General features: G+C 35.2%; 1 protein-coding gene across 6 annotated transcripts in view; it reads left to right on the forward strand.

The window, feature by feature from the left end:
• The window catches only part of LOC120629175 (brain-specific angiogenesis inhibitor 1-associated protein 2), a 311,572-nt gene that overhangs the window by 269,761 nt on the left and 15,347 nt on the right, over positions 1 to 26,464 (forward strand). For all 6 annotated transcript variants that reach the window (XM_039898004.1, XM_039898007.1, XM_039898008.1 and 3 more), the window contains one exon: positions 25,512 to 25,587. In XM_039898004.1, coding sequence (XP_039753938.1) covers positions 25,512 to 25,587 — 76 coding nt within the window. The remainder of the gene's footprint in view (positions 1 to 25,511; positions 25,588 to 26,464) is intronic.

Raw genomic sequence — 26,464 nt, forward strand, 5'->3', positions numbered from 1 at the left:
AGCGGCATCAATTTAACATTGTTTAAATAACTTTATGGTGCTGACAAAATTGTAATTATCCCCGGCATCCGATGTGGTGAGTTAATTTTGTTTGAACCACGGATTTGTAATGAATGTACTGTGTAATGACTTTGCGAATCTATTTATGTTTATTCTATCATAGCTTTTTGATTTGTTAGTAAATGGTCCCAATTCTGATCTCTGAGCTAAACTAATGTCGATTTAGTTCGGTTCAGAGATTTCAACAATACTGTCATGCTTTTCAACTGGAATCATTGTGAATGTGTGAAATATTTTTAGACTTGTCAATTTGTTTTAGTTAACGATTTTTGTAGAACAAAATCGACACCATTGAGCTTTCCCAGTCAATAAATTTTCATTACCCGCTCGCAGTTAGAAATCTGATATTGTTTCGCAAACCGTGCCTCGGAGAGCACATTAAACCGACGGTCTTATTCAGGTACCTATTATCACTAGCATATTTATATAATCGCCATAGCCCAGTAATAAAGTGGAATAGCATATTAGCTTTTCACTTAAAGTAAGCTCTTGACTTCAATCTTACCTGCTGGTAAGTAGCTATAGTCTAAGATGGTAACGGGCTAACCTGTTAAGGGTAAGGCAGTTATATTAAAACTCATACGTACATGAACGCTAAATTGCTTAGCGGCACGACAGAAGCTTCCCACCAGACAAGACCAGAGAAAATTTAAAAATTATAAATTCCCAAATATCCTTTCGGGAGATCGAACACTGGACCTCCCACTTAAATCCATAGCGCTCACCGCTGCGTTATTGAGGTCGTAGCTCTAAAGGAGCTGGAAACCACAATAATAGGCTGAGGATAATCATCATACGTGTTTCTGACGTCACTTTAATATTGAGGACTACAAATAGGCATCGTGTTGAGAAACTCCTATTTTAATAGTCAGCGATAAAATTACAAGCTCTCACTTTCAAATTATTGTGAGTAAAGAAAGTAATAACATAGTAATGAAAGAAAGTGCGTAAGTTAGAAAACAATTTGTCATTTAAAACGATAATGTACTTAAGCTTATCGCACATTGAAATACGAGGCACGGCTCGCAAATAACTAATTGTTCAATATTGTACTACCTTCTACGCGATACCAAATGGTTGGTTTTCACGCGAGATTATTTATTAAATTTTACACTAATTGCTCGATTGCTATCGTCACGTCTCTTCTAATAAGAAGTTACAAAAAACTTCTAATAGTTGGTCGAGTATCTGAGCAATACTCAAGTAAAAACGTCACCGTATCTGACGTACCTAAGTCTATAACGACAAAGTAAACTGCACGTTATTGTTTTCTGCTAGTCTTCACGTTTCGAACGTTGTTCAAATTATAAATTAAAAGACATTTAAAGCGCGGACACATATCGAGCCTTTACTGCCTAATAAGCGTAAGCGTAGCAAAAGTTTTACAAAATTAAGGTTTATTTCAATGTTATATTTCCCGTGGATTTTTTTGATAATTTGATTTTATTCGTTCGTACATCTACAAATCAAAGTTACGTCCTACACGTAAACATAATTAAATGTAAAATTTACTTCAGTAGTACCTACTAAACATGTGACTTATAATCGGGACGTGTAAGTTCATTATTCTTTGACGTTACAGTTATTCAATTTTAAGTTTGCTATAAATGCGAATGACATCAGGCGTCAGCCGCTTGGAAAGTGCCGAAGTTATGCCGCATTTATTTATTTGCGTACGGCTTGTGCGGAATTGATTCGCATTGCTACATTGCTATACGCATTGCTATATAGTACTAAAAGATGCATCCATAGCAGTGTTTGCGGTATACTAAATGAGCGATCGGCACTATAATCATAAAACATGTCGACCAACAGGAATAAAGATCTTCTAATTGGATAACGTTGTTCTTTTTATTTGAAAAATTGTATCCAATAGGTACATAAAAATACGATGCCAAAGGGAGAAGAAAAAAATAAAACAGATCCTAATTCCTATATTTACAAACGATATACGGTTACTGTAGCATGGTCTGTGTATCCCATGAAGCGACACTAACAATACCCCATTAATCCTTTTCTACGTCCCGGTACATTTCCCGTCGAATGACTTTTATTTTACGCTATCTACCTCTCAATCACAGACAAGATATATACTCGTATATTACAGAAAATATATTCCATAGTTAAAATACTTGAAGGTACATTCATCATCATCATCACATCAACCGATAGACGTCCACTGCTGGACATAGGTCTTTTGTAGGTAGTTCCATGTTCCACGGTTCTGAGCCGCTTTGATCCAGCGGCTACCTGCGACGCGCTTAATGTCGTCTGTCCACCTCGTTGGGGGGCGACCAACGCTGCGCTTACCAGTTCGGGGCTGCCATTCCAGCACCTTGGGACCCCAACGTCCATCCTTTCTCCGAACTATGTGCCCGGTCCATTGCCACTTCAGCTTCGCGACTCGTTGAGCTATGTCGGTAACTCTGGTTCTTCTACAAATCTCCACATTTCTGATTTGATCGCGTAGAGATACTCCGAGCATAGCTCTCTCCATCGCCCGCTGAGTGACTCTGAGCCTTCTTATGAGGCCCATAGTTAACGACCATGTCTCAGAGCCCTATCATCACTGGCAACACGCACTGTTCGAAGACTTTTGTCTTCAGGCACTGAGGGATTTTTGACGAAAAGATGTTACGAAGTTTCCCGAACACTGCCCATCCGAGTTGGATTCGGCGGTTCACCTCCTTCTCGAAATTGGACCTACCTAACTGGATCATGTGTCCTAGGTATATGTATTCGTCAACAATTTCGAGTGCAGTGTTCTCAACGATTACTGGTTGAAGCGGAACATGAATATTAGACATCCCTAGATACTTTAATGAATAATATTAGTAGTTCATATTTCGCAATATTCCACAAGTTATAAAGTGCTTGGTAAAATTGACGGCCGATTGGCGCAGTTTGCAGCGACCCTGCTTTCTGAGTCCAAGGCCGTGGGTTCGATTCCCACAACTGGAAAATGTTTTTATGATGAACATGAATGTTTTTCAGTGTCTGGGTGTTTATATGTATATTATAAGTATTTATGTATATTATTCATTAAAGTATTTATCAGTCATTTTAGTACCGATAACCCAGGCTTCGCTTACTTTGGTTAGATGGTGATGTGTGTATTATCGTTGTGTATTTATTTATTTATATAAAAAAAATCTTATTTATACTTTTAGTATGGACTGTCGATCAAAGCGCCATTATTATATTCTATTAATTTTAACCATTATAGATATCTCTTCATAGTAGTCGGTATGTTCAAAAATAGAACAGTCTGGTAAACAAACCGCACGCACATTAATTTTATTTACGAATTTAATTCACACACGAATTTTAATTCCATGGAGAGGGGTGATATTTAAAGAATTTCATTATGGTAAAACTGTAGACCGGCGTCGGAATTCATTTCGTTTGAAATGTACCGCCTTATCGCCCACTTCGGATAATATTAAAGTTGCCTCCAAGAAAGCAGTGAGCTTAAGTTTGTTTGTGAAAAACAATATGAATATCATCATTCTGTTCTTGCTTTGCTCTAGCAGGTGTCACGTTTTTATTTAACTTTAAAAATGTTTTAATTATGACCCTTGTCGACTTTATTAACTACGGAAAAGTAATCAATTATAATAAAATAATCGAATCTTGATTAAGGGAGTTTAAGACCGAACCCTGCTTCAGAGATCATCATATTTCTAAGGATCACGCTTAACTAGGGATGACGAGTAAGTTTTTATTTTATTAATTATAACAAATGAATCTTCTGAAGAAATGTTTATTTGCAATGTTTCATACGACTGATAACAATGCATTTCTCAAATTAAGCACAGATGCTGCATGCAGATGATGATAGATGCTCTTAGTTGTAATTGACGGACCAAGCAGATGGACCACCTGATGGTAAGTGGAAACCGTCGCTTATAAATAGAGCAAAACTTTGCAGGGCATACAAGGAATACATTCTGGAACGTGTCGTGTCCATCAACCTTGGGTGTAGGTGTTAAAACTCATGTGCTCGCAATTCAAAGTCAAAGTCAAATATTTCAAAATCAAATATTTCTTTATTCAAATAGGCACATAGATGGCACTTTTGATGCGTTATTATATACAAAATGTGTACATAGCAGTGAGTAGTGATGGCGATAACTACAATCGTAAACTTAAAACTAAAGCTACGAGGGTTCCAATCGCGCCCTGGTCTAAGAAGAAGCCCACAACAAACTTAGCCGGGTGTTCTTTTTGTTATCACCATCTCACATTTTTCAATTGCACCGGCAACCACGCCCTTAGGCCAGAACACATGCATTGCAACAATGCTATATAGCAGCTAAAATAAACGTGGCGTTAGTATTTCTCCAAACAAGCTCTGAACATCTCTACTGAAAATCTCTACTTCTACTAAAAATCACTCGAAAGCGAGTGTTCGAATTCCGTCGGTTCTTATTTATTTTAAGGTATTAATCAAAATAAATATTTGGTCCACGATTAATAGCAATGGAAGATTGTGACTAATATCCACTGCTGTATATAAATCACAACCACCGGTTTGAGCAGCTTGTTCCAACAGCCAGCCTATCTGCCACGTAACCCAAACGTCTATTTGTCGTAACTCCAACGTCTTTAACTCCTCAAACTAATATTTAGCTAACCACATTACGCAAATACAAAACGACAACACAGGGAAAAACTATTTAGAATATGCCACGAACAAGTTGAATATCTCCTAGAAATCAGCCGAGAATCGGCGTCTGCATTTAAATTACCTATTTTATAAAAAAATACCAAAGAAATTTCATCATTTTATGTAACGAAGCAGAAAATCTCACTGTGTAAGGTTTCATTGAATTCATTGTTCATGGATTGTTTAAACTGTCCATTAAAAGAAGTTTTCCAGTGACTGGTGATCTAAAATCTAGTTTTTCTTCATCATATCAACCCATTACCGACCACCACGGGCCACAGGTCTCCTCCCACAGTGAGAAGGTTTTAGGTCACAGTCCACCACGCTGGCCCAGTGTGTATTGGTGGAGTTTACACACCTTTGAGAACATTATGACTAACTCTCTAATATGCAGGTTTCCTTACGATGTTTTTCTTCACCGTTGAAGCTACTGAGATTTTAATTACTTAAAAGTTTGAAGTGCGAGCTGGAATTCAAACTGAGCCCGAAAGTCAAGATGAAGGGCTACCCACTGGGGCTATCAAAACTTTTTTAGAACAGCTCAGAATTCATGCACTTTTAAGACTTTAAATCAGTTCTTGTCACAGTTCATAACACGATGTAGGTAAGTAAAACGCAACATTAATACATACCTACATAAAAAATCCAAAGATAGTTATTCTTCAAATTTCAAAGCAGTGTATCTTCTTAAAGGAATTTTACCTTAGTGTATCTACTTAAAAGAACAATTTACTATAAAATAACCCTTACTAATTATAAATGCAAGAGCTTGTTTGTTTGTCTTTCCTCCTCGCACTAACTTGCAACAAATCAAGTAAGAGTTAGTTGCAAATTATTTTTATCTTTGTATATTTTATTTATATATGTTGAAGAGTGCGGGCAACATCAAGTTAACTTATATTTTTTTTACTGCATAAACATACTCTAGTTCTCTTTCCAGTTATTGGTGCCGATTTCGTTGTACACAAATCTCTTAAGTTAATTGACCGGTCTAAAAGAAAACAATTGGCATACGTTTTAGGCTGTCAATAATATCTGATAACGATATATTGAGACACCTAGAACAGAATACCTAGTTAGGTATATACGAGTACCTATATTGCGGAAGAAAAATATCAGAATGTATGGAACGCGGCTGTTGTCTCAATTCGTGACTCCGATTAGACTGCGTAATGCGCTAGCAACTTTGTGGCATATTAAAATTGTGTAAAGAGTTAACCGTGACTATTAAAAACCTTTGGTATGTTACAAGACTTTTTTTCGAGTGAGTATTTGCGGCAACAAAATGGCTGCTACATAATATTATTACAATATGATTACGGGATGGAATGAATGTAATATGTATTTCTTTATTTATTGGTAGTAGAATAAATGGCTTTTTATTTTTATTTTTTATTTTTATTTATTTTATTTATGATTACGGGATTGAACTACCCAGATTTTTTTATTTTTTTAAATGTAGCTTAACTCGTATGTTCAACAACTAAAGCAATTTCGAACCCCGGCTCGAACCCCTAACTTTTCGGAGTTAAGTGCTGCTTTGCTTTAACTGTGAAAGAAAAAAGCTCTGCTACTATTATAATAATATACACTTCTATTACAGTATATATATAAAACGGAATATAGAACTGAAATTTAGAAAAAACCGCATACTATATTTGAATTAATAAATAAAATGAATAAATATACAACGAAAATACTCGAACGCCATCTGGACCCAAAGTTAGCGTAGCTTGTGATATGGGTACTAAGCACAATTATTATTATTATTATTATTATAACTCTTTATTTGTACACCACATTAAGAATTATACAAGAAAAAAAAAACATAAAAATAGAAGTAGAATACAAAAGGCGGCCTTTTCTCTGCCAGACAACCTTAGAAGTAGGAAAAAAAAGAGGAGAAGTAACTGCAGGTGGTACAAAATATAAAATAAATAAATACGAATAACTAAATACTATACTAAACTATATACCATACAATAAATAGATAAAAGTAAATAAATACTATTAAACATCGCCTTCAGTTAAAAAAATAATGAAACTTAACGGCTTTTTAAAATATCGCCAGTGACTTTGACTGCCGTATGTCCGTAGGGAGCCGTTTGTTTATTATTTTTTCTAAGACTAATTAGTGATAGTGATAGTGATAATATTTTCGTTAAACGTAAATTACCATCTAACATAAACAGAGCGTATCAAAGTGAAACTTTGAGCTAACTAATTATTTCTTATTACGAATTTAATTATACCACATTTAATACTATGCAATCTATTACAAATATAATAAATTAAATTAATTTTTGGTGTTAACCAATTGCAAATTAACATTTCAGGTCAAAATTTCAAAATGGGTAGTGTGGTTTTGTTTCTTTTGAATATAAATTTTTCAAAGGTTTCATCGTTTGTAATTTTACCTCAATTAAGTGCGCTACGTAAGCAAATCACGTTGCTTAAGCGTTTTATCGTGAAAAACCTGTGACTGGACGGTCTTAGGTTTGGATCCCAGATCAATCCAAGACTTATTTTTATTACCCTATAGAATTATAAAAGCGGTGTCGAGTCCCGTGTATCGGATAGCACTATAGGCTTTCGATCCTTCTCTCCTACGAGAGCGGATATCTGTCACAGCAATGGGACCTTTATAGGAAGAAAACGATTTTTTTATAAAAGCATCCTCACTAAACAAGAATGTACTCAATTTATTTGAATTAATCCATAGTTAGTAACGTATTTAGCGTAAAGGCTTATCATCTTCATTACGACGATCATATCATTATCTCCTCTGACTCTCAGAATGAGAAGAGTTAAGTAACTACCTAGAATTCACACACTTTTGTGAACATAATGCCGTACTCAGGCGTGCAGGTTTCCGCACGATTTTTTCCTGCACCGCTTAAGCAAGTGATAGTCAATAAGGTATATGAATAAAAAATGCCACATAACTTTAAAGTTAGTAACAGTGATTGAACTCGGTCCCCTCGAAAGGGAGTCCGAAGCCCTAACCACATATACTAGCATTTATATTAGAGAGAGGTAATTTAACATTACATATTATATCTTCTATCTTTTACCTTTATCATTAACAAAGTTTATGATTCAAGAAGAAGCCAGATCAAGACTATTTCTTAAATACCCGACTGACTTCGAAATATTAGTACAAACATATGATACTTTTTTTTACTTTAAGTAGCAATAAAATTATCTTTTATTAAGTATTTTTATCGTCTGTTTCACTGCAAAGCAGCATCTTTGATAAATCAAACGTAAGTTTTTAATTCCAGCCCTGTTTTTTAAACAATGAAAACTGCGATAAAAGCCGTCCGTAGTTTTTATGCGATGCCACTACAAACAGAGATAAAAATTACAATAACTTTTATATCTGTTTGTAGTTTTATCGAGTTCCAGGATTAGATTTCCGATATCGATTTTCATAAAACATGTGACCAAAATATAACTTCTCACTGATTCAAAATATTGCCATACATGATATTCCGTTAAACTGTATAATTACGTAATGAATATGGTATTTTTCCTTATAGAAGCAGTAATAGCCTATGGCACTTCAGCCTCCCTTTCAGGGACACCAAGTTGTTTTTGAAGTTTTACCTCTTTAGCGGCGTGAAGAAAAAAATCATGCGAGTGAAATTATACGTTGTAACGAAATGCGCACGCACATGGTTACACAATTTTGAAGGTAGTTGCGAAACCGAGTGAGAGGGGAATACATCGTCCGCCAGCTCACTTTTTACGATGCGCGCGCACACAAACACACCAAAAACTGACACCCTGTAGTTAGTGGCGTCAACATTTTAGTTTTTCAAAAAAAGATTTCAGTCTGTAGGCTCATTCCGGTGATTTCATTGATTCAATTGTTCAAATTTTAACGTTCAGTGAAACTTGGTAGTCCGATAATGAAATAACTAGATAATGTGTTATAGTAAAACTTTCAATGTATTAAATACCTTTTTTCTATTACTAGTGTTGTTTTCTTTACAAACGTAGAATAAGGTGTAAGATAAAATTATTGAAAACATTATTTCGTTTCGCCAAAGAAGTATAACTTCGAACGCTTGTACATCAGGTCACACACGTGTTTGTTTGTACCAAGCAGATGGTTAGCAGAAAACCATCGTTAATAAACATCGCAACACTTCGCAAGGCATGAAAGGAACACTGTTTCTATCCGCCGCGCTGTGTCCATATACCTGAGGTATAGGACACCTCCATTAAACCTCATGTTCTTGTAATTACACCGGCAACTACGACCTCACACCAGAACACAGAATTAAAACAAATTGGCCTAACAAATAAACCTGGCGTTAGTACTGTACTGGACGAGCTCTGTCACAAAAAGCAGTTAGTGTTTACAGTAAGATGAGTTTAATAAATATTACGAATATACTTGCTTTAGTAGTAAAGGAATCGTAAAGAATCTGCATGCCTGAAAGCTGATTATCGCATTATTGCTTTGTCTAGACTGCTTCATTGGGTCTCTATATGATTATTCTTTCTTCTCTTGTGTTCTTATATATAAAACAATGCAACGTTGTGTTGAAAATGTCAAATGAATAAATCAACATACACCTTAAAGCCTAAAGCAGAACTTTACTCGACTGGCTACATTGCCGGTTAAATAGATTAAACCAGTTAACATTCGTGTGCCATCTAATAATATTACATCGAAATCCGTAAATTCCGGAGACAACCGCAAATTATAGCCTACCACAATAAAATTCGTTTGGACTGTTTCATTACAAACCGCAGACGATGAGGCCTCCATGTTTTCCCAACTTATTATCCATTTGCGAGAAAATATCTCGACGTCATTTAATATTGTCCAATTTGTATGGGATGCAAGCGAAAATTGTTATTTCTGCCATGAGTCCTTGCTTTGCGAATGATAAAAATAATTTATCTTTTAGTTGGATAGTCGCCATTTTTTATTTTGACAGCTTTAGCGCAGGATTGGACCATTTAAAAGCGGAGACACTTCTTTATTTTATTTTTCTAAGGTGCCCTTCGCACCCAAACCTCATCAGTGCTGTGCGTCAGACGTGATTGTCGACAGTCGATATATCTTGGATCGTAAACATTAGAATGAAATTCAAATTCACTAAGATATTATCATTGCTGAAATAGACATAAATGATAATGTTTATACATAAATGTAGAACGGAGGCCTAACCGCAACGTTGCGCTCGACACAACGTTATATATTAAACATCTAGATGCTAATCTAGGTTTTACAATTCAGCGGCTAATGTATGCGTAGGTCCTAACTCGATCAAGGTACAGCTATCGGCGTCTTATTTTGCATTTCGATCGCCATTTTGCATCGTAAATACCTCTGTATAGTCACTTGTTAACGAAGTTGGTTAATGGATGGCTTCCGACTATTTCACGATTGAAGATAAGCGATCGTAAAAGTAGATAAATATAAATCTATTGCTAATAAAGTTTCTCCTTTTGGTTTATTAACAGAACTGATTACATAGATGATAGCTGTTATTACTATCTTGATTCTCGCTAAAATTACATTTACGATGAGTTTTAATGTAAGATGTGGGTATTTAATGACTTTTATTAGCTTTACCTATAACGATGACTGCTAAGAAATTATAAAAAACAATACTCCGCTAAAATACCAAGACGGCTGATGAATATTTCTATGATTCTATATGTATAAAAGAGAAAGTGTGTGGGTATGTTCCGTGTAGGCTCCGAAACGGCTGGACCGATTTCAATGAATACGGAAAGAAATAAATAAGTTATTATGAGACTTAAATAAAAAAATTAATGATGTAAGTTTATTGTTTAAATAAAATAAAGCAAAATAAAGATTTGCTTTATTTGGTACGTGCTGGGTACGCTAGTTACCTATAAAGGTACATAAATACTTATTATATATAGATGCACACCCAGACACTGGAAAACATTCATACCCATCATACAAACATTTTCCAGTTGTGGGAATCGAGACAACAGCCTTGTATTCAGAAAGAAGAGGTTGCTGGGTAGCAACCCCTTCTTTCTGACGTGGGTACGTTTCGCCTTTTCCTCTAGAATCTCATAGAATAGGTCGTTTCATCGAGTCCCATTACTTTCGCTGTTAAAATGCCGCTAAAATAAAGTTTGTATTATTCTTAACAAACAATCGTTACAGAACGCTGACTAGATAATATAGTAAATTAAAGATGCAAGGGGCAAAAAAAACATAAATGAAATTACTATTCATAAAAAACTGTATTATGCATCTTAAACTATACGGATAGGATGATATAATATTATATTGAAAAAGTAAGTTTGTTTATAAAGTATATTCTCAAATTACTCCGTTTAGCCGTTCGACCCGTAGGTTGTCTGTCAGTCAGTCAAGACTAAACCTTTTAAAGTAAAAGATTTGAAAAGCATACGCTACAAGATTGATTGATTGTAGTAATACATTATAACAATATTTATACAGAGTAGGCTAGTTTGGTAGAGCAACATTTTCGTGGGCTTAGTAAAAAGTCATAATTTATTCAGATTGAGCAAAACTTCATAAAGTGTATAGTGTACGATATCAGTATTACGTCCACTTAACGGGTCAATCGGAACGAAACGTACAATATTATGTAGGTTACTACATCTATAGTGTATTTTACGTAAACACGGAATCGTTATATCTACCATCTCTTATATTATTATGTAGCGAAACCATCTTCAAGTTATATAATACCCTAGTAATGGTCTAAGGCTGTTTAATATACGAGATGATTATTGCATCTCATTTTGTTTTAAGTACCCACTAGATATCTGCTTGTAGATGACTATTTGATGACAATCTCTGTGGTTGTAATGCAAATAATCACCACACAAGCGATCTCTAGTTTGATTTCCGGTTGACGCTATGAAAGTTAGCATATTTAATATCTATCTATTTACTAATCGAAAACATTGCAGAGAAACCTAAATCTATATGTTTTAAAGATCATCATAGCTCAATAATCGCTATAACGGTCCGGAAGAGGCGAAGCTTAGACTGTGGATGTTTACTTCTAGATCAATCGTTATAATAGGTTATTTTAAAGAAATCGTATTGCGTAAATCCATTAACAGTTATCACATATTATTTTCTGTGTAAGTCATATCAGTCAGGTCGCGTGGTAACGGCAAACGCTTCCTCTTCTTCCTGGTGTCATACGAGGCGACTAAGGCAATAGGCATAATGGAGAACGGGCAGCTTTCTCTGTGCACCTGATCTGCCCAGCGTCGTGATTATGAGCAAACCTTCCCAATGGGAGAGCATTTAGCTTTAGCAGTAGACTGTTACAGGTTATTGATGATGAATTTTGAAGTCTTATCATCCTCAGCTTATTGATATCCCACTTCTGAGCACGGGCTTTCTCCCTCATAAAGTATGGGTAAAGTAAATGTAATTTATATCATTTTTTTTTGTGAATGTTGCACTATCCCGTTTTCCGTACCAAAATTCTTCATCAATCAAAAGTTGTCTGGAGGAACTCGCTTCAAGGCCGCCTTTGCGTATATATATATATTTATTTACCTTTTGTTTTCTTTAATTTGTATCTATCTCTCTATACATGGGGGAAAAGTAGGACTGGAGCTTGGACGTACTACGCTATTTCGAATTGGATTTGCAGGCTTTAACCATTATGATGACTCTTGCACGCGACTTTTTATTTATACTCTTTATTTGTACAACAGAACAAGTTAAGAATATCAAAAGGAAAAGCAGAAATAGTTGTAGGATACAAAAGGCGGCCTTATCGTTTAAAAGCAATCTCTGCCGGGAAACCTTGGACTGGAACAACAAACAAAAAGAAAAAAGAAAGTGGGGGTGACATTGTCTACATCAGCCGGCCAACCCGTTAGATCGTATGACAATAATATTAAACCTCAAGTTTTTACCCAACACCATACTGGAATGATAAATCACTTAGCACGTCCTTGTCGTAACAGTGGTAGCTAGCCACGGCCGAAGCCTCCCACCTGACCAGATCAGAGAAAATTTATAAATTTTAAATTCCTAAATTGCCGCTGCCGGGGATAAAACCCGGGACCTGTAACTTAAAACAACAGCGCCCACCACTACGCCAGGGGGGATGCTACTCGTATTTCATCAAGATTGGTGCAATGGACGCTATGGTTAACCGATTGTTAACATTCTTAATAGTTGATAACAATGGATAATTATGACTTGTGAAGATTGTCATAAATTACTTCAAAGTTTGCATAAACGTTCAATAAACCATGATGACATCATGCTCTTGGGGACTGGACGAGATTATACAGCTCGGTAAACCACATCGTGACGCGATTAGCATTGAGAAACAGTTTGATTTTGCAAATACTCACGATTTGAAACGTGTAGACTCGGTAACCAATCGATTAGGTTGTTTTCCCTGACAATTTATGCGGGTATTCAGTAGGTATGCAAAATTAAGGCTCAAAACGTACAAAAATACGAATATCCGCCTTTTTGGCTGACTGGCTTTTTGGCTGGTCTTTTAAATTGTTTCTGACCAAAACCACATGAAGAGTAAGTATTAACAGTCTAGGTATATATATATACTATGTAAAGAATATCTAACAGTTTCGACCCCACTGTCGAGCTGATTCTAATGAGTGTAAAGTGAGTGACGTTGGCTTCCACTCAGCATTCGGAGTGTCTGAGGCTATATCTCGAAATGACAAATCCAATATGGTGGATATGGCAGACAAAAATAAGCAACAAAACACACACAAACGAATTAAATTCGTTGATATAAATGTGGATGGCAAAATATATAAGCTTTATAAATGCAAATACAAAACTATAGTAGGAAACATCCGGTTCCGCTTTCATCTTTCAAATAAAAAAACAAATATAAGGCTCAGTAATTGCAAATTGTTGATGTTGGAACGGAACAACTGCTAAGTTTCTTGCTTGCTTTTCTCAGTAGAATCTACCTAGAGGTTACAGTAGGTAAGCCTATTTGAAATAAATGTTTTATTTGAGCGGTATGTTTTTTTAAGTGTTGTACTCCATTCATTATACCTTTCTCATCCAAAACATTCCTGTCATTAAAGTCCTCAAGTCGTTATTCACCACATATAACATGAGATACGCTTACCATGAGTGTGATTCATCACTTTGAAACAGCCTAAGTAATAGATTTCTCTTCACAAACAAGAGAAAGAGATATTAATGGTAGCACTATCGAATAAAGGGTACCAGTCACATGGGGATGATAATGGCAAATAGTGTCAGTGACCCTTATAAAAATCCATGGGAATCGCCTAAATTTACACAATTGTACATAAAAATAACATTAGAAATAATTTAACAACTTTAATCAATCGAATGTAAGGATAATCGGAACGGTCTAACTTTCTAAACTAAAGTTTATTATTGCATATTGCGAAACGACATGATGATGACACCCTAAAATGAGAATTACGATTCTAGTTTTAGGAAGAGCGTCAATAATATTAAAATAAGCACCGTATAACGGTCGTAGCCTAGTGGTTTTGGCTTCGGGTTCACTTTGAGGGGCCGAGTTCGAATCTCCGCACGCGCCTCTGACTTTTCTAAGATATGTGCGTTTTAAGGAATCAAAATATCACTTGCTGCAACGGTGAAGAAAAACATCGTGAGGAAACCTGAATGCCTGAGGGAGTGCCTGGGCCAGCGTGGTTGACTACGGCCTCACCCTTCTTGTTGTAAGAGAAGACCCGTGCCTTGTATTGGTCCGGAATGGGTCGATATGATGATGAGGTATATAACGATACGACGACATTATTTATCAAAGGCCTTGCAAAATAAATAACAAACCATAACAGTGACGAACGGCTGTCAAAATGAACAATTGGCTTTTATGCATAAGTTATTAAGATGTTTATTTTAACTAAGACCACGACCTTGCTATGTGATATCGTCGTTCGTGAACGCCATTGGCATTCAAGAATCAAGTGTAGCTTACAAGGATTTCCGGTGATGAGGATAATGTTACAGGACGGTTCTATTATCCTTTTGAAATATCTGTCAATAATTGCATACCAACTGTATTAAGTGTACTGCATAAGTTCTTAGGAAGATAATTTCTTTATCAAATGTGAATACAGTTGGTACAACAGATTAAAATGATAATTTGGTTTTATTAGCTAATAAAAGAAAATCGATAACAAGCTTGATATAATAGTAGGTAGAACTTATGCATACTAATATTATAAAGTGGAATGATTTCTTGTTTGTTTTTTTGTTACCGAATGTGCTCCGAAAGTAGGTACTCGACCTACTACAATTTTTTTGCCAAAAGTAAGCTAAGCTAAAAAATATATGTACGTATAATGCAATAATACATTTTTGCAATTTTCTAAATTTTCCTATAAAATTCATTACTTCGTGTTCGGTGAGAAAACTATTGATGATACTGAAAAAATATTTATAACATTAGTTAGTGGATAAAAGTGGGTTACATTAGTGTTGCAGTAATAATTCTTATTCAAATAAATATGTTTATCATCAAGGCTATTTATAAAGCAGTAAAATACTCTTTAATTTTATTGCGAGTTTCAAAACTCAAGGAGTACACCAAAACAAACAATTATTTTACACAGAATTCATAACAATTTTTATATTTAAATATAGAGATAGTTTTTAGAAGAAAGTTGTTGTTAGTTATCGAGTCTTCCGGTGATCCTAGAGCGGGCAGTTACCTTGGCCATCGAATTAGTTTGGCCATCCAAAGGGGCAATGCTGCCAGCATCTAAGGAACTGTGCCTCGCTGCGGTTGTTTCGAAGACGTTTGAGATTTTATTTGGTTTTAAATAGTTTAGTTTATTTTAGGTTATATTTGTATAATTAAACTAAATATAATAATATAATAATTTTAGAAGAATTTTAGAACACAATTTAAAAATATCTTTAGAAATACACCAAAATTGAATGCTACTCACCTCCCAAATAAACTATACCTACGAGACGCTTTGTAACAAAAACAAACGAGGACGAAGTCGTGGGCAACAGGCCGTGGGTATTAATAAAAGTAATATTAAAAAAGTTAATTATAAATAGTTTCTTCAATAAAATAATGTATTATTTTTCTAATTAATTCAATTATAGTGATAATTACAAAATAAGTTAATATACGGAGACGTAGAGGGGCATGACGGCATTAGATCGTCGTGCCGTTTGCCGTGACAAGAGTTAGTTTTACTTCCAGTGTTCCAGGTGCGCAAAAAGTTGACTCACATCAAAAATTACAAATATGAAGAAATGTGAATTTCATATTTTTAAAACATATTTTTAATCATTCCAATCGCACGTAATAATCATAATCTATACCTATGTCGACACGAGATTACCAAAAATCTGTAAAAAAATCACTAAGCAACAGTATTTCGATTACGGTCTAAATACCCCATTTCCGTTTGCCGACCGCTTAAAAATATTTTCTCACACAAAAGGACTTGCCATAGCCGACAAGAAAAAAAAAACTATTGCTCCAAACATATAATTGACGACTCAACATTGAACAAGTGGCATTTCAAGGTTCTGAAGTCCGGAATAAACCTTTCTGTTCAATTTATTTATGTTCATAAATTCCAATACGCTCAAACAATCGATACCGAGAGCGCAGGTCAACATTATTAATACTCGTTCATTTTTCACAAAAGGTTTAAATAATAAATCACGGTAATTTAAAGATATATCAAATCATTAAATCTGTATTCAAAGTTTTAAGCGTATTCAAAAGTCCTGGGACTGAAAGTTTCTTTAAAAATTAAACTTTTCAAAGTGCGGAATCGAAGCTAGGAGTGGTCGGCGCCCGGCAGCGCTCATTTGAATTACGTTTCACTCCGCCTTTTGTAGTCAACTTCATTTAGGAAAGTTAAAGGGAAAATTCTTTTATTTTTCCCTTTTCCAAAGAACTTAAGAGATGTATTGTTGAATCGGTAACAAATTGTGCGCCCGTGATTACGTTAAGAACTCCAACATTTAACAAAGGTAGGGAGTAGATTGGAATTTAACTGTTAGCTACATTCTTGATCGCAAAAACTGCTAAACAGATTAATTGGCGCAGCCGTTGGAAGGGGGACTTGTTCATTAATTTTTTATAAAACTGAAACGGTCTCTTTCGACAGTAGCAACTGCTTTCTCTTAAAAGTTTTAGTAGCCAGACAGTCTGAAAGCTACATAAGTAAAATTAATGACTCTTTATTGTCAGTAACTGAAGTGGATATCTCTTTACATGAAAACTTCATGGTAATACTTGTAATGTTTAAATATTGATATAAAGTAAGATATTCTTTTTAAAGTAACATTCAAGTATCTATAGGCTATAGCCTAGTGGTTAAAACTTCACTTTCGGTGGCCCGAGTTCGATACTTACACATCTACAAGCTTTTGCATTTATTTTTATTAATAAAAAAGTGGTTAGCATTTCGGCGACCCTTCCGAGGTGAAATAGTTTGATCCGCGGCACGCATCTCTATTTTTCGAAGTTGTGTATTTAAATATCAATTGCTCTAAGGGGTGAAAGAAAACATCTTAAGGAAACTTGCATGCCCGAGAGCTCTCCATAATGATTTCAAAGGCGTGTCATGTCCACCAATCCACACTTAGCCAGCGTGGTGGACGACGGCCTGAACCCTTCTCATTCTGGAAGGAGACTCGTGCCATGCAGTGGGCCCGTAATTCATAATAGTGATTTAAGTATCTTCAGAGACAATCTTTGGAGCTGTTATATCCATAAATTAGAAATAGGTATATAATTAGATATTTTTACAAACACGTGTTTTTATAATGTTTTTACTTTTAAAAATTTGATGATTTTAGTTAATACCAATTATGATTATTATCTATTTTAAGACACGGAAGATTTTATCATGATCTTGTTTTCTAAATTAACACATTCCTAAAATGTTTTGATTTAAACTTATTACAATTTATAATATTTGTGTTTTCCTACAGACTGGATATAAGAAATTGTCTAAAGTTTTAAGACGTAATATCTTGACTTCCACGAGTTTATTGCACTTGGAAAGTTTGCTTGCAGTCTTGTACACAACGTCATGTTGCCGTGCCGAGACGCAACAAGTGTTCAGCAAATATCTTGTCTATGCGCTATAGGTAGGACTCTGCTCTAAGTATATTTGCCTTATGAAATATTCCAAACGAAATATCCAAATTTTCATACCGGTTAGAAAATTTATTCCATTACAAAATGGTCTTGTTCAAAGTAAACGTAAAATGCTTTGGAAAGCAATTTTCCGTGTTTATCTACATCTAACTGCTTATGTTACTTTAGTTACTCTGTATGTATACGTAGCCCTGCGCTTTAGCGAGGTTGTTTTAACAGTAAATACAATCTTTGAATTAATTTTGTAAAATTAATAAACATAATATTTTGTGGTTCGTTGATTTATGTAAATTTGATTTCGATAACAAACATTCCATTAGACGTTAATGCATTACTGATGATATCATGAATAAATGTATTTGCACATGGCCATGGGCAGTTTACCGAAATCATGTTATTGCTTACCACAAAGGCCTATATTAAAACAGTGAAATCGCTTGGAGCATCTTTCTAAGCACGTAATACATAGTTATAGGGAGCATAAGGGTTGATCGGGTGGCATCAACGTCATAAATTCTTAAGTTGGATCGTAAGATGGTGCTGAATTCAGTTTAAATAAAGAGTTTGTTGTACCTACTACAATCGGTTTTCTATCTAGTCCAGTCTATCCATTTCTGTTAATTTAAATCTCCAAAGTATAGATTACAGTTTGCATTTAAATCTAGGTTGTTAACTAGCCACGGCCGAAGCCTCCCACCAGAAAAATACAGGCGAAAGTGAGCTTTATATAACTAAACATTAAACTCATCGCTCAATCTGTTAGTTGGCTGTTGGTGTGTGTATTTGTATTTTATATTTTAGTAGGAAATGTTTGGAGTAGTGATAGCCAAGTAGTTATGGCTTCGCGAGTTAGATCCGCGGCGCGCATCTCTATATTTTTGGAGTTATGTGCGTTTTTTATTTTACTCTCACTTGCTTTAACGGTAATGAAAAACATCGTGAGGTAACCTGCATGCTTGAGAGTTCTCCATAACGTTCTCAAGGGCGTGTGAAGTCTACCAATCCGCACTTGTCCAGTGTGGCGGACATGACTTGACTTGGTGAGTTGTTATTCTGTGAATAAATCCGTGCCCTGTAATGGGCCGGTAATGGGTTGATGGTGAACCTGATGACGTAATGATCATTTTTTTTTTATCTAAGTCAGACGACGTAGATCAAAAGAAATAATCATGATTTTTCTATATCAACTAATACAAAAACTAGCATACGGATTCCATCATACGACTTCTCAAGTCATACAAAAAATTTGAACGTGTGCGGAGGACATTAAGAAGCGACGAGCCAAAGGGGTCCCGTCACGAAGCCTACCCGAGGCAATTTGGTACCAAATGTCATTTGCTACGTGCCCCACAAATAAAGAGGACAGAATAAAGCCGCTTCTATTACTTTAGGAGCTGTTAGTTCACAATGCGCCGTATCTTATATTGTATATGCATAAGGAAACGAATTTGTTATTTCGCTCTGCGTTTCCTTGTTGAAACCTCCTTTGCTTTTCATTCAGGCATAGGAGAATTGAGTGGTAGTGTTTGAAGACTCAACTTTTAACAAGTATTGTTGTAGATTGTATTGTGCGAACCTTGTTACACAAGTTAAGTTGTTGGCAAAGTTATTGAGGGAGGATATTGGCGTACACGGGGTATATAAGTTAACTAAACTCAGAGCTATTAAGAAGTTTGTATAGCCACGTGATACACCTATTTTGAAACTTTACTTGGAATGATCATACCTTCTTATTAACAAAATAATGATGTCTACCGAATGTTATACATAACGTGTAAGTAAAAAGCGAAATGATACTTCAGGGGAACATTATTTACTGTGCCTGATACTTATCTGTGAGTTCTTCAGTAAACCATTTCCATTGAGGGACGATTGGCGCAGTGGGTAGCGACCCTGCTTTCTCGATCCAAGGCCGTGGGTTCGATTCCCACAACAGGAAATGTTTGTGTGATGAGCATGATTGTTTTTCAGTGTCTGGGTGTTTATATGTATATTAATAGTATTTATGTATCCTATTCATAAAATATTCATCAGCCATCTTAGTACCCATAACAAATAGCTACGCTTACTTACGCATGTGTCGGTATTTTATCTTGAATAGGATTGTCATAAGTTAACACTTAGAATGTTTAGAATTAGTTTGTATGGAAAAATAAATATTCGTCTTTCGTTTATTTAATATTTTTACATGGCGTTTCCTTATGAAATATAATTATGCACCCTTAAACAGTATTTCGTAATTCCGTTACATAGAAATTATATCGGTTCTTTATTTATTATATAGTTTAATAAATATTGGGTTACTCATTATTTATTAAACTATATTTTTATATAGTTTTAATAAAAAATGAGTAACCCAATCTGTGAGTATTTTTGCTAATGGTTTATTTTTTTCCGTTGACTACCTAATACGGCAATTTTATTAATTATTATCATAGCAATATCATTATCAATTAGCAATCAGAATTAGTAATTATATTTAGCATATAATTATCAATTAGCAAATAGCATTTGAATACTGTTCCACTGCAGGGCACGGGTATCCTCTGAGATGAGAAGAGTTTAGGCTGATTACCATTCTGTCTAAGTGCCTGATAGACTCCATAAGCGTTTAAGAACATGACAGAGAACTACCAGGCGTGCAGGTTTCCTCACTATAATTTCCTTCAACAATAAAGCAAGTGATAATCAAAAACGCACATAACACCGAAGAATTGGAGGATCAAACTATTTCACCCTCGAAAGGATGGCCTAAATGAAACCACTTAGGTATATCACCACTTTTTTATCGAAGATATAATTGCAAACTTTTGTAGGTATATGGATGCTTATTACTTCTACACACTGCAATGACAGACCATTTTAAGAGGTTTAACACATACACAAAAACTATAACCGAAATACACGTTAATGTGTTTGCCGATTTGGCAGAAATTTTGAATGGAGATTCAAACTCACTCTGAGGTCAATCCCGAAAAAATCTAATGTTCCCACAAGATTAAGGTATATAATACAGCTATTCTAAATATCTGTTAACATACATATATACACCATACATCTTCTAATTAACATACATATATACACCATACATCTTCTCTTCTTAGTCGTGCACTCTTGGCAGAGTGGTCGTGGCTGCTGAGATGAATTTCATGGCGCTAGGCATAATTGGATTGCACGGCTTCCCGCGCGAGTCTTCTCCCCTTTTGGCGGGTGGTAGCGTATCGAAAACATTCCACCACAGTTGTCTGGTTCAGCGATTTCACCGTATCTGTTCAACGAGTAGGTGACCGCCCTCTTGCCCTTTTTCCTTCAACCTGTCCTTGCACCACCAATCGTTCAATTGACCCCTCATTCCTTGAGATGTGGCCAAAAAACATATGCGTAATTGATTATGAACATTGAATATGCGTAATTGCACCGTAGACAAAAGTCGTTCCTTGATATTCAGTTCTTTTAAAATGAAATTGTTGGTGCGGAATGCAGTCCAAGTACACCATACATACATACATATAATTCATGGATACTTTTTTACACGGCGAATAATATGTCATAACGATTGTCATCCAGAGTAACATATTATATCAATACTATTATCATCTTATTTAATAGTTTGATTTTTTAAAAGTTTGTTTGTTTTGAAAAGATTTTATCTCAACTTCATGTTTTTATTTCTCTCTCTAAATTTATACGCAGACGAAGCAACGGGCCGAGGCTAGTTTAAATTTTTCTGATATCAATGTGTTCTCAAATATATTCATAGTCCTGTAAAAAAACGTTTTCCTACTCGTAGCAATAAATAAAAGTGCTTCTCTTACTGCGACAATTTTCTTTTAAATCATCACGTTTTAACTTATATATCCGGTATCTGTTTCTGCCTACTTAATTTTTATAAGTGCGCATCTTTTTCCCTACGCGATGTTTTGTATACGAAGTATCCCCTAAGATTTATGCCGTACACAACCTACATACGACATAGGGTATCGGTATTTTAAAATGTACGCCTGATTCTGTGAAATATTGCTTTTTACCCGCCCCGACGAAGAAGCGATACTTTACTGTCACTGTTGGGAATCGGTCTAGGACAAGTAATACAATTTTAAAAATTTAAAAACAGATGACAAAGACAAATTTGCTCTGCGCTCCTGGTAGTCTTTAATTTTTTAACATGCAAAAACCTTTTTTTAACTTGCGAAGTTTTCCTGTGCTCTGAATAGAATAAATAATAGGCAGAGGGTGTTTATAATGATGAGTCCTATTTATATCACCTACCTCTACCTCTCTCAATAAGTTCAAAGTTTATATAAAACGAAAGCTTACAGAAAAATCCTATTATGATATTAAGGATTATTTAAAAGATAAAAAAGCTTGGGTGTGAATTGCTCTAGTTTCATAGCTTAATATAAATTTACTGGAAGATGGTGATAACAAAAAAATAAATATACCTGGCTAAGTTTGTTGTGGGCTCTTCTTAGACCAGGCCGCGTTTGGAACCCTCGTAGCTTTAGATTAAAGTTGGCGAACGAAGTTATCACCATCCCGTTACAATTATGTAAACAAATATGTATGAACGCTTCATAAGTGCCTGTGATAGGCCTACATGAATAAAGAAATTTTGAATTTGAAATTTGAATATATTTCACCTTGTAATAAATGAAAATAACACAGAAAAGGAAATATGTATACACTATGAAGCGGTGATAGCCTAGAGGTTAGAGTTCCGGCCCCACTTGCGGGGACACCGAGCTCGATCCCCGGTGCGCACCTATAACTTTTCGGAGTTATGTGCGTTTTTCATTTATGCAATTAGAGTAACACTTGCGGTGAAGGAACAAATCGTGAGGAAATCTGCATATTGGCCGGTAATGGGTTGATAATAATGACTCTAACTCTCTCTAACTAATGATTTAACTCCAAGTAGGCATTCCATTTAGTGTATGTTGTAGTTTTCTATTAAATATTTGGTCGTACGTGCGTATAACGTAACGTAACGTCAGCACAAATACGATGGGCTGACATTCGCAGTCACGACATCGTAAAACACATTAGCACGTAGTTACCCCGGCTCGCAGCCTCCGATATTGGGATAAAAGGGAAAATGCATTGGCTTTTTGTAATGCCCTCATAACTTGCGGATTAGGGGTTCGGAATCGGCGTCAGTTCGCGTACTTTGATAAAAACTTTTCCGAGCTGTATATTACTGTAATTTTTTTTTATAATATCCTAAATATATTGATTTTATAAAACCTATCAGATCCTTGAAAATATAAATCTTTAACGGAAGTAAAATCGTAGGGCTATAATATTTTTTATAGGTAACATGATTTTATAAAAGCTGTAATGTGTAAGAATAGACTTTTTTAACAATAAATAAGTAGGTTACAATTAAAGTTCTAATATTCCCGCAAGATTAAGGTATATTTATTGTAGCTATTCTAAATATAATCTGCTAACATACACCATACATACATACGTATATACATATACGATTTTATAAAAACTGTAATGTGTGTAGTAAGTAATGGTTTAAAATAAGTATATTTTATATTTATAAATCGTGTCTCGAGGATTACAATTCCTATTTCGTTTCTTGATGCCTAGAAGGCTAAAAGAGCTCTAAGCTCTTCCTCAGCCTTAGTTCTATTCAAGAGTCTTGGTTTTCGGTACTAGTACTTGGTCGTAGTACTTGTAAGACTCTAATCTTTGAAGGCTTACAATCTTTGTCAGAATGTTACGACTACTTTGTCTGTAGGTCTCACAAAAAACTAAGTTCTAAATAAAGATGTGTTTATTGTATTTTATTGATGGCCGAGTGGCGCAGTGGGCAGCGACCCTGCTTTCTGAGTCCAAGGTCGTGGGTTCGATTCCCACAACTGGAAAATGTTTGTGTGATGAACATGAATATTTTTCATTGTCTGGGTGTTTATCTGTATATTATAAGTATTTATGTGTATTATATTCATAAAAAAATATTCATCAGCTATCCCAGTACCCATAACACAAGCTACGCTTACTTTGGGGCTAGATAGCGATATGTGTTTTGTCGTAGTATATTTATTTATTTTATTTATTTATTGACCCTTATTTGTATTGTGAATGGAAGGCACATACAATATTGTTGCTGACATTCTGAGATTGCGAGTGTATAAAAAACTTAGCTCAACAAGGCTCTTTTTCTCTATGGCATTGAATGTAAGTAACTATACACAAATTGATTTTAAGACAAACATTGATACCTTTTCAGATTAGGATTGACATGGTGTATTACATTTTGAATGCAATTAAAAAATCAAGGCTCTGAACTTATTTCCAGCAAAGCTATACTTAGCTAAAACGAAACGAAGTAATGTTATTGATCGGTTTTAAACACATCCCGAGCAAAAAGCCTAACAGTGCTGATAAAAAATCACCTTATAAGATAAATATTCAAATCACTGATTTGCTGACATCAGGTTAAAGAATCTGCATCCATTTTAAGTAAATGGGTTACCGAAGAAGTGGCTTTAAGCAATATTTACAATGGAATGCCGTGGCGGTTTGCCACACCTCGTAACGAGGTTGCTGCATCCTTGAAAGGCCACATTCCTACGCCTCTATTTACGGTCTAAGCCCTCATTTTCTTTCGCGATTGCAAATTAATGTCTGTACGACATTAAAAAAGTTGTCTGCTGTACTTAGTATGACCTCATTTTTCCTTTAAACCGGCTCATATAGTTAGTAATAACAAAACTTTTCTATTGGGGTTTTTGTACAGAGTATTTTTAGAAAATTATTTACAACAATGATATCAATTGCCTCAAATAGACAGCGCGTTATAACCTGCAGTTATTTTTGTCATCATTTTTCTTATTTACGCATAAATCACAATGTTTTTTTGGGTTTGTTTCCCGGGTTAGGAATAAATGTTAGGCACTGGGTCTTTCTGTGCCCGTTTCTGTGAGAAACTTTTAGTATCGGTACAATTAAGGAAAAAGTGTTAGTTATTATAAACTAACGCGCATACAAACAGCGTAGAGGGTCTAAGCTTTTTATAATGAGGACATCTCCGGCGCAGTGGTGAGTGCTGTGGCCTTACAAATGGGAGGTCCCTTATTCGATCCCCAGTGGGTATAATTTTCTCTGGTCCAGTCCACGTGCAGACAAAGACGAGCTGTCAAGCGATTTTGCGTTCCCTTGCAAGCTAATATATTAGCCCGCCATCATCTCAGACTGCTTCATCTTACCATCAGGTGAGTTTGTTTTCAAGGCAAGGGTTAACTTGTGATAGAAATTTGAAAAAAACCTTTCTCATATTAGATAGGAAATCTGTGTCAAATTTGCATTAATAGGATGTCGATGATCGTAATGATGTTTTTTCACCAAGTTATTTATAACAATGGTATTTGTCAGCATATGTATGTGTGTCGTTGAATATAACTAGGTATATTAGTAATATGAGGTGATTAGTAATATTATTAGTAATATGATTACTCTGTGATGGTGGTGTCAAAGGAAAACTATGGATCTGCACTAGTAGTTCGCCTTTAACTAAGACCTTGAGATGTAACTTTTAACGCCTACCACCCCAATATGTGTGATGACCAATCGGATATTTTTTCCTACCTTTATTATATCAATGATAATAATGTAAACTTACGTTATTTTTTTTGTTGCAGAATATCTTGGACAAGTTCAACCCTGGCGCACGACAGATGATAATGGCTGGTAAAGCATATCTAAAGGCATTACATGGTAAGTGCTCCTTCTTTTTTCTGCTTACCAATGCAAACTAATATAACTGGAGCTGGAGATTGAAAATTAAATGAGCTCGGACTCATAACAAAAAAAAATCCTTTCGGTAAAAAGTTTATTGAGAAGGGTTAAGTTAGTTTTAATTTATTGCGGGTAAAAGCGCAGCTATAAAAAAAAACACAATTAAGTTTTATTTACTAAGGTCATTCTCCATTAACTAAAATAGATGAATTGCACGCACGTAAAAACAGTACGTAAAGTAGTGTAAAAAGGCGGTCTAAGACAATGTCTTACCGATACCTGAGTACACAATGTATTAATGAATTGATTATAATCTATTTTTAAACTAGCAATATCCCATATTGGCTTCTAAACATTTTCAATGAACGAGTTGCCTTAAGTTAAAGATTATTTCAAATCATACTGGCTTATAGTTACTAAGATTAGAGTGTCCAACGCTCCCAGGCCAATCGAATGGCCAGATGTTCGTGAAAATGCGACTTAAAGTTCTCTTCGAACCACAGCGCAAAGAGAAATTCCAGATCTAAGTTTTCGCAGTCAAACACCCATTGTTACCGACTTTGATCGAAGACTAAACATCGTAACACTTTATGTTTCCTATTTATAGGCCAGTAAGGAAGCAAATTTCGTTACGTCGTCAAATTAATTCAATATTATACGTTACTAAATAGGAGACAATTAATTTATATACCGTAAGCCAAATGGTTGCATCTATATGCAAAACCTTAGTTGTGCTTGTTTGGCTTCGGAACTAGGGCGTAGTTGGTGCCAAATTGTCTCTGTTGGCTTATCTAGCGTATTATACTCGACGCTAGAAGCAATAAACTTTACCATTGTGCGGGGATGTATTGCTCTT

The sequence above is a fragment of the Pararge aegeria genome, chromosome 14 (assembly GCF_905163445.1).
Source record: "Pararge aegeria chromosome 14, ilParAegt1.1, whole genome shotgun sequence".
In the NCBI taxonomy this organism is placed as follows: Eukaryota; Metazoa; Arthropoda; class Insecta; order Lepidoptera; family Nymphalidae; genus Pararge; species Pararge aegeria.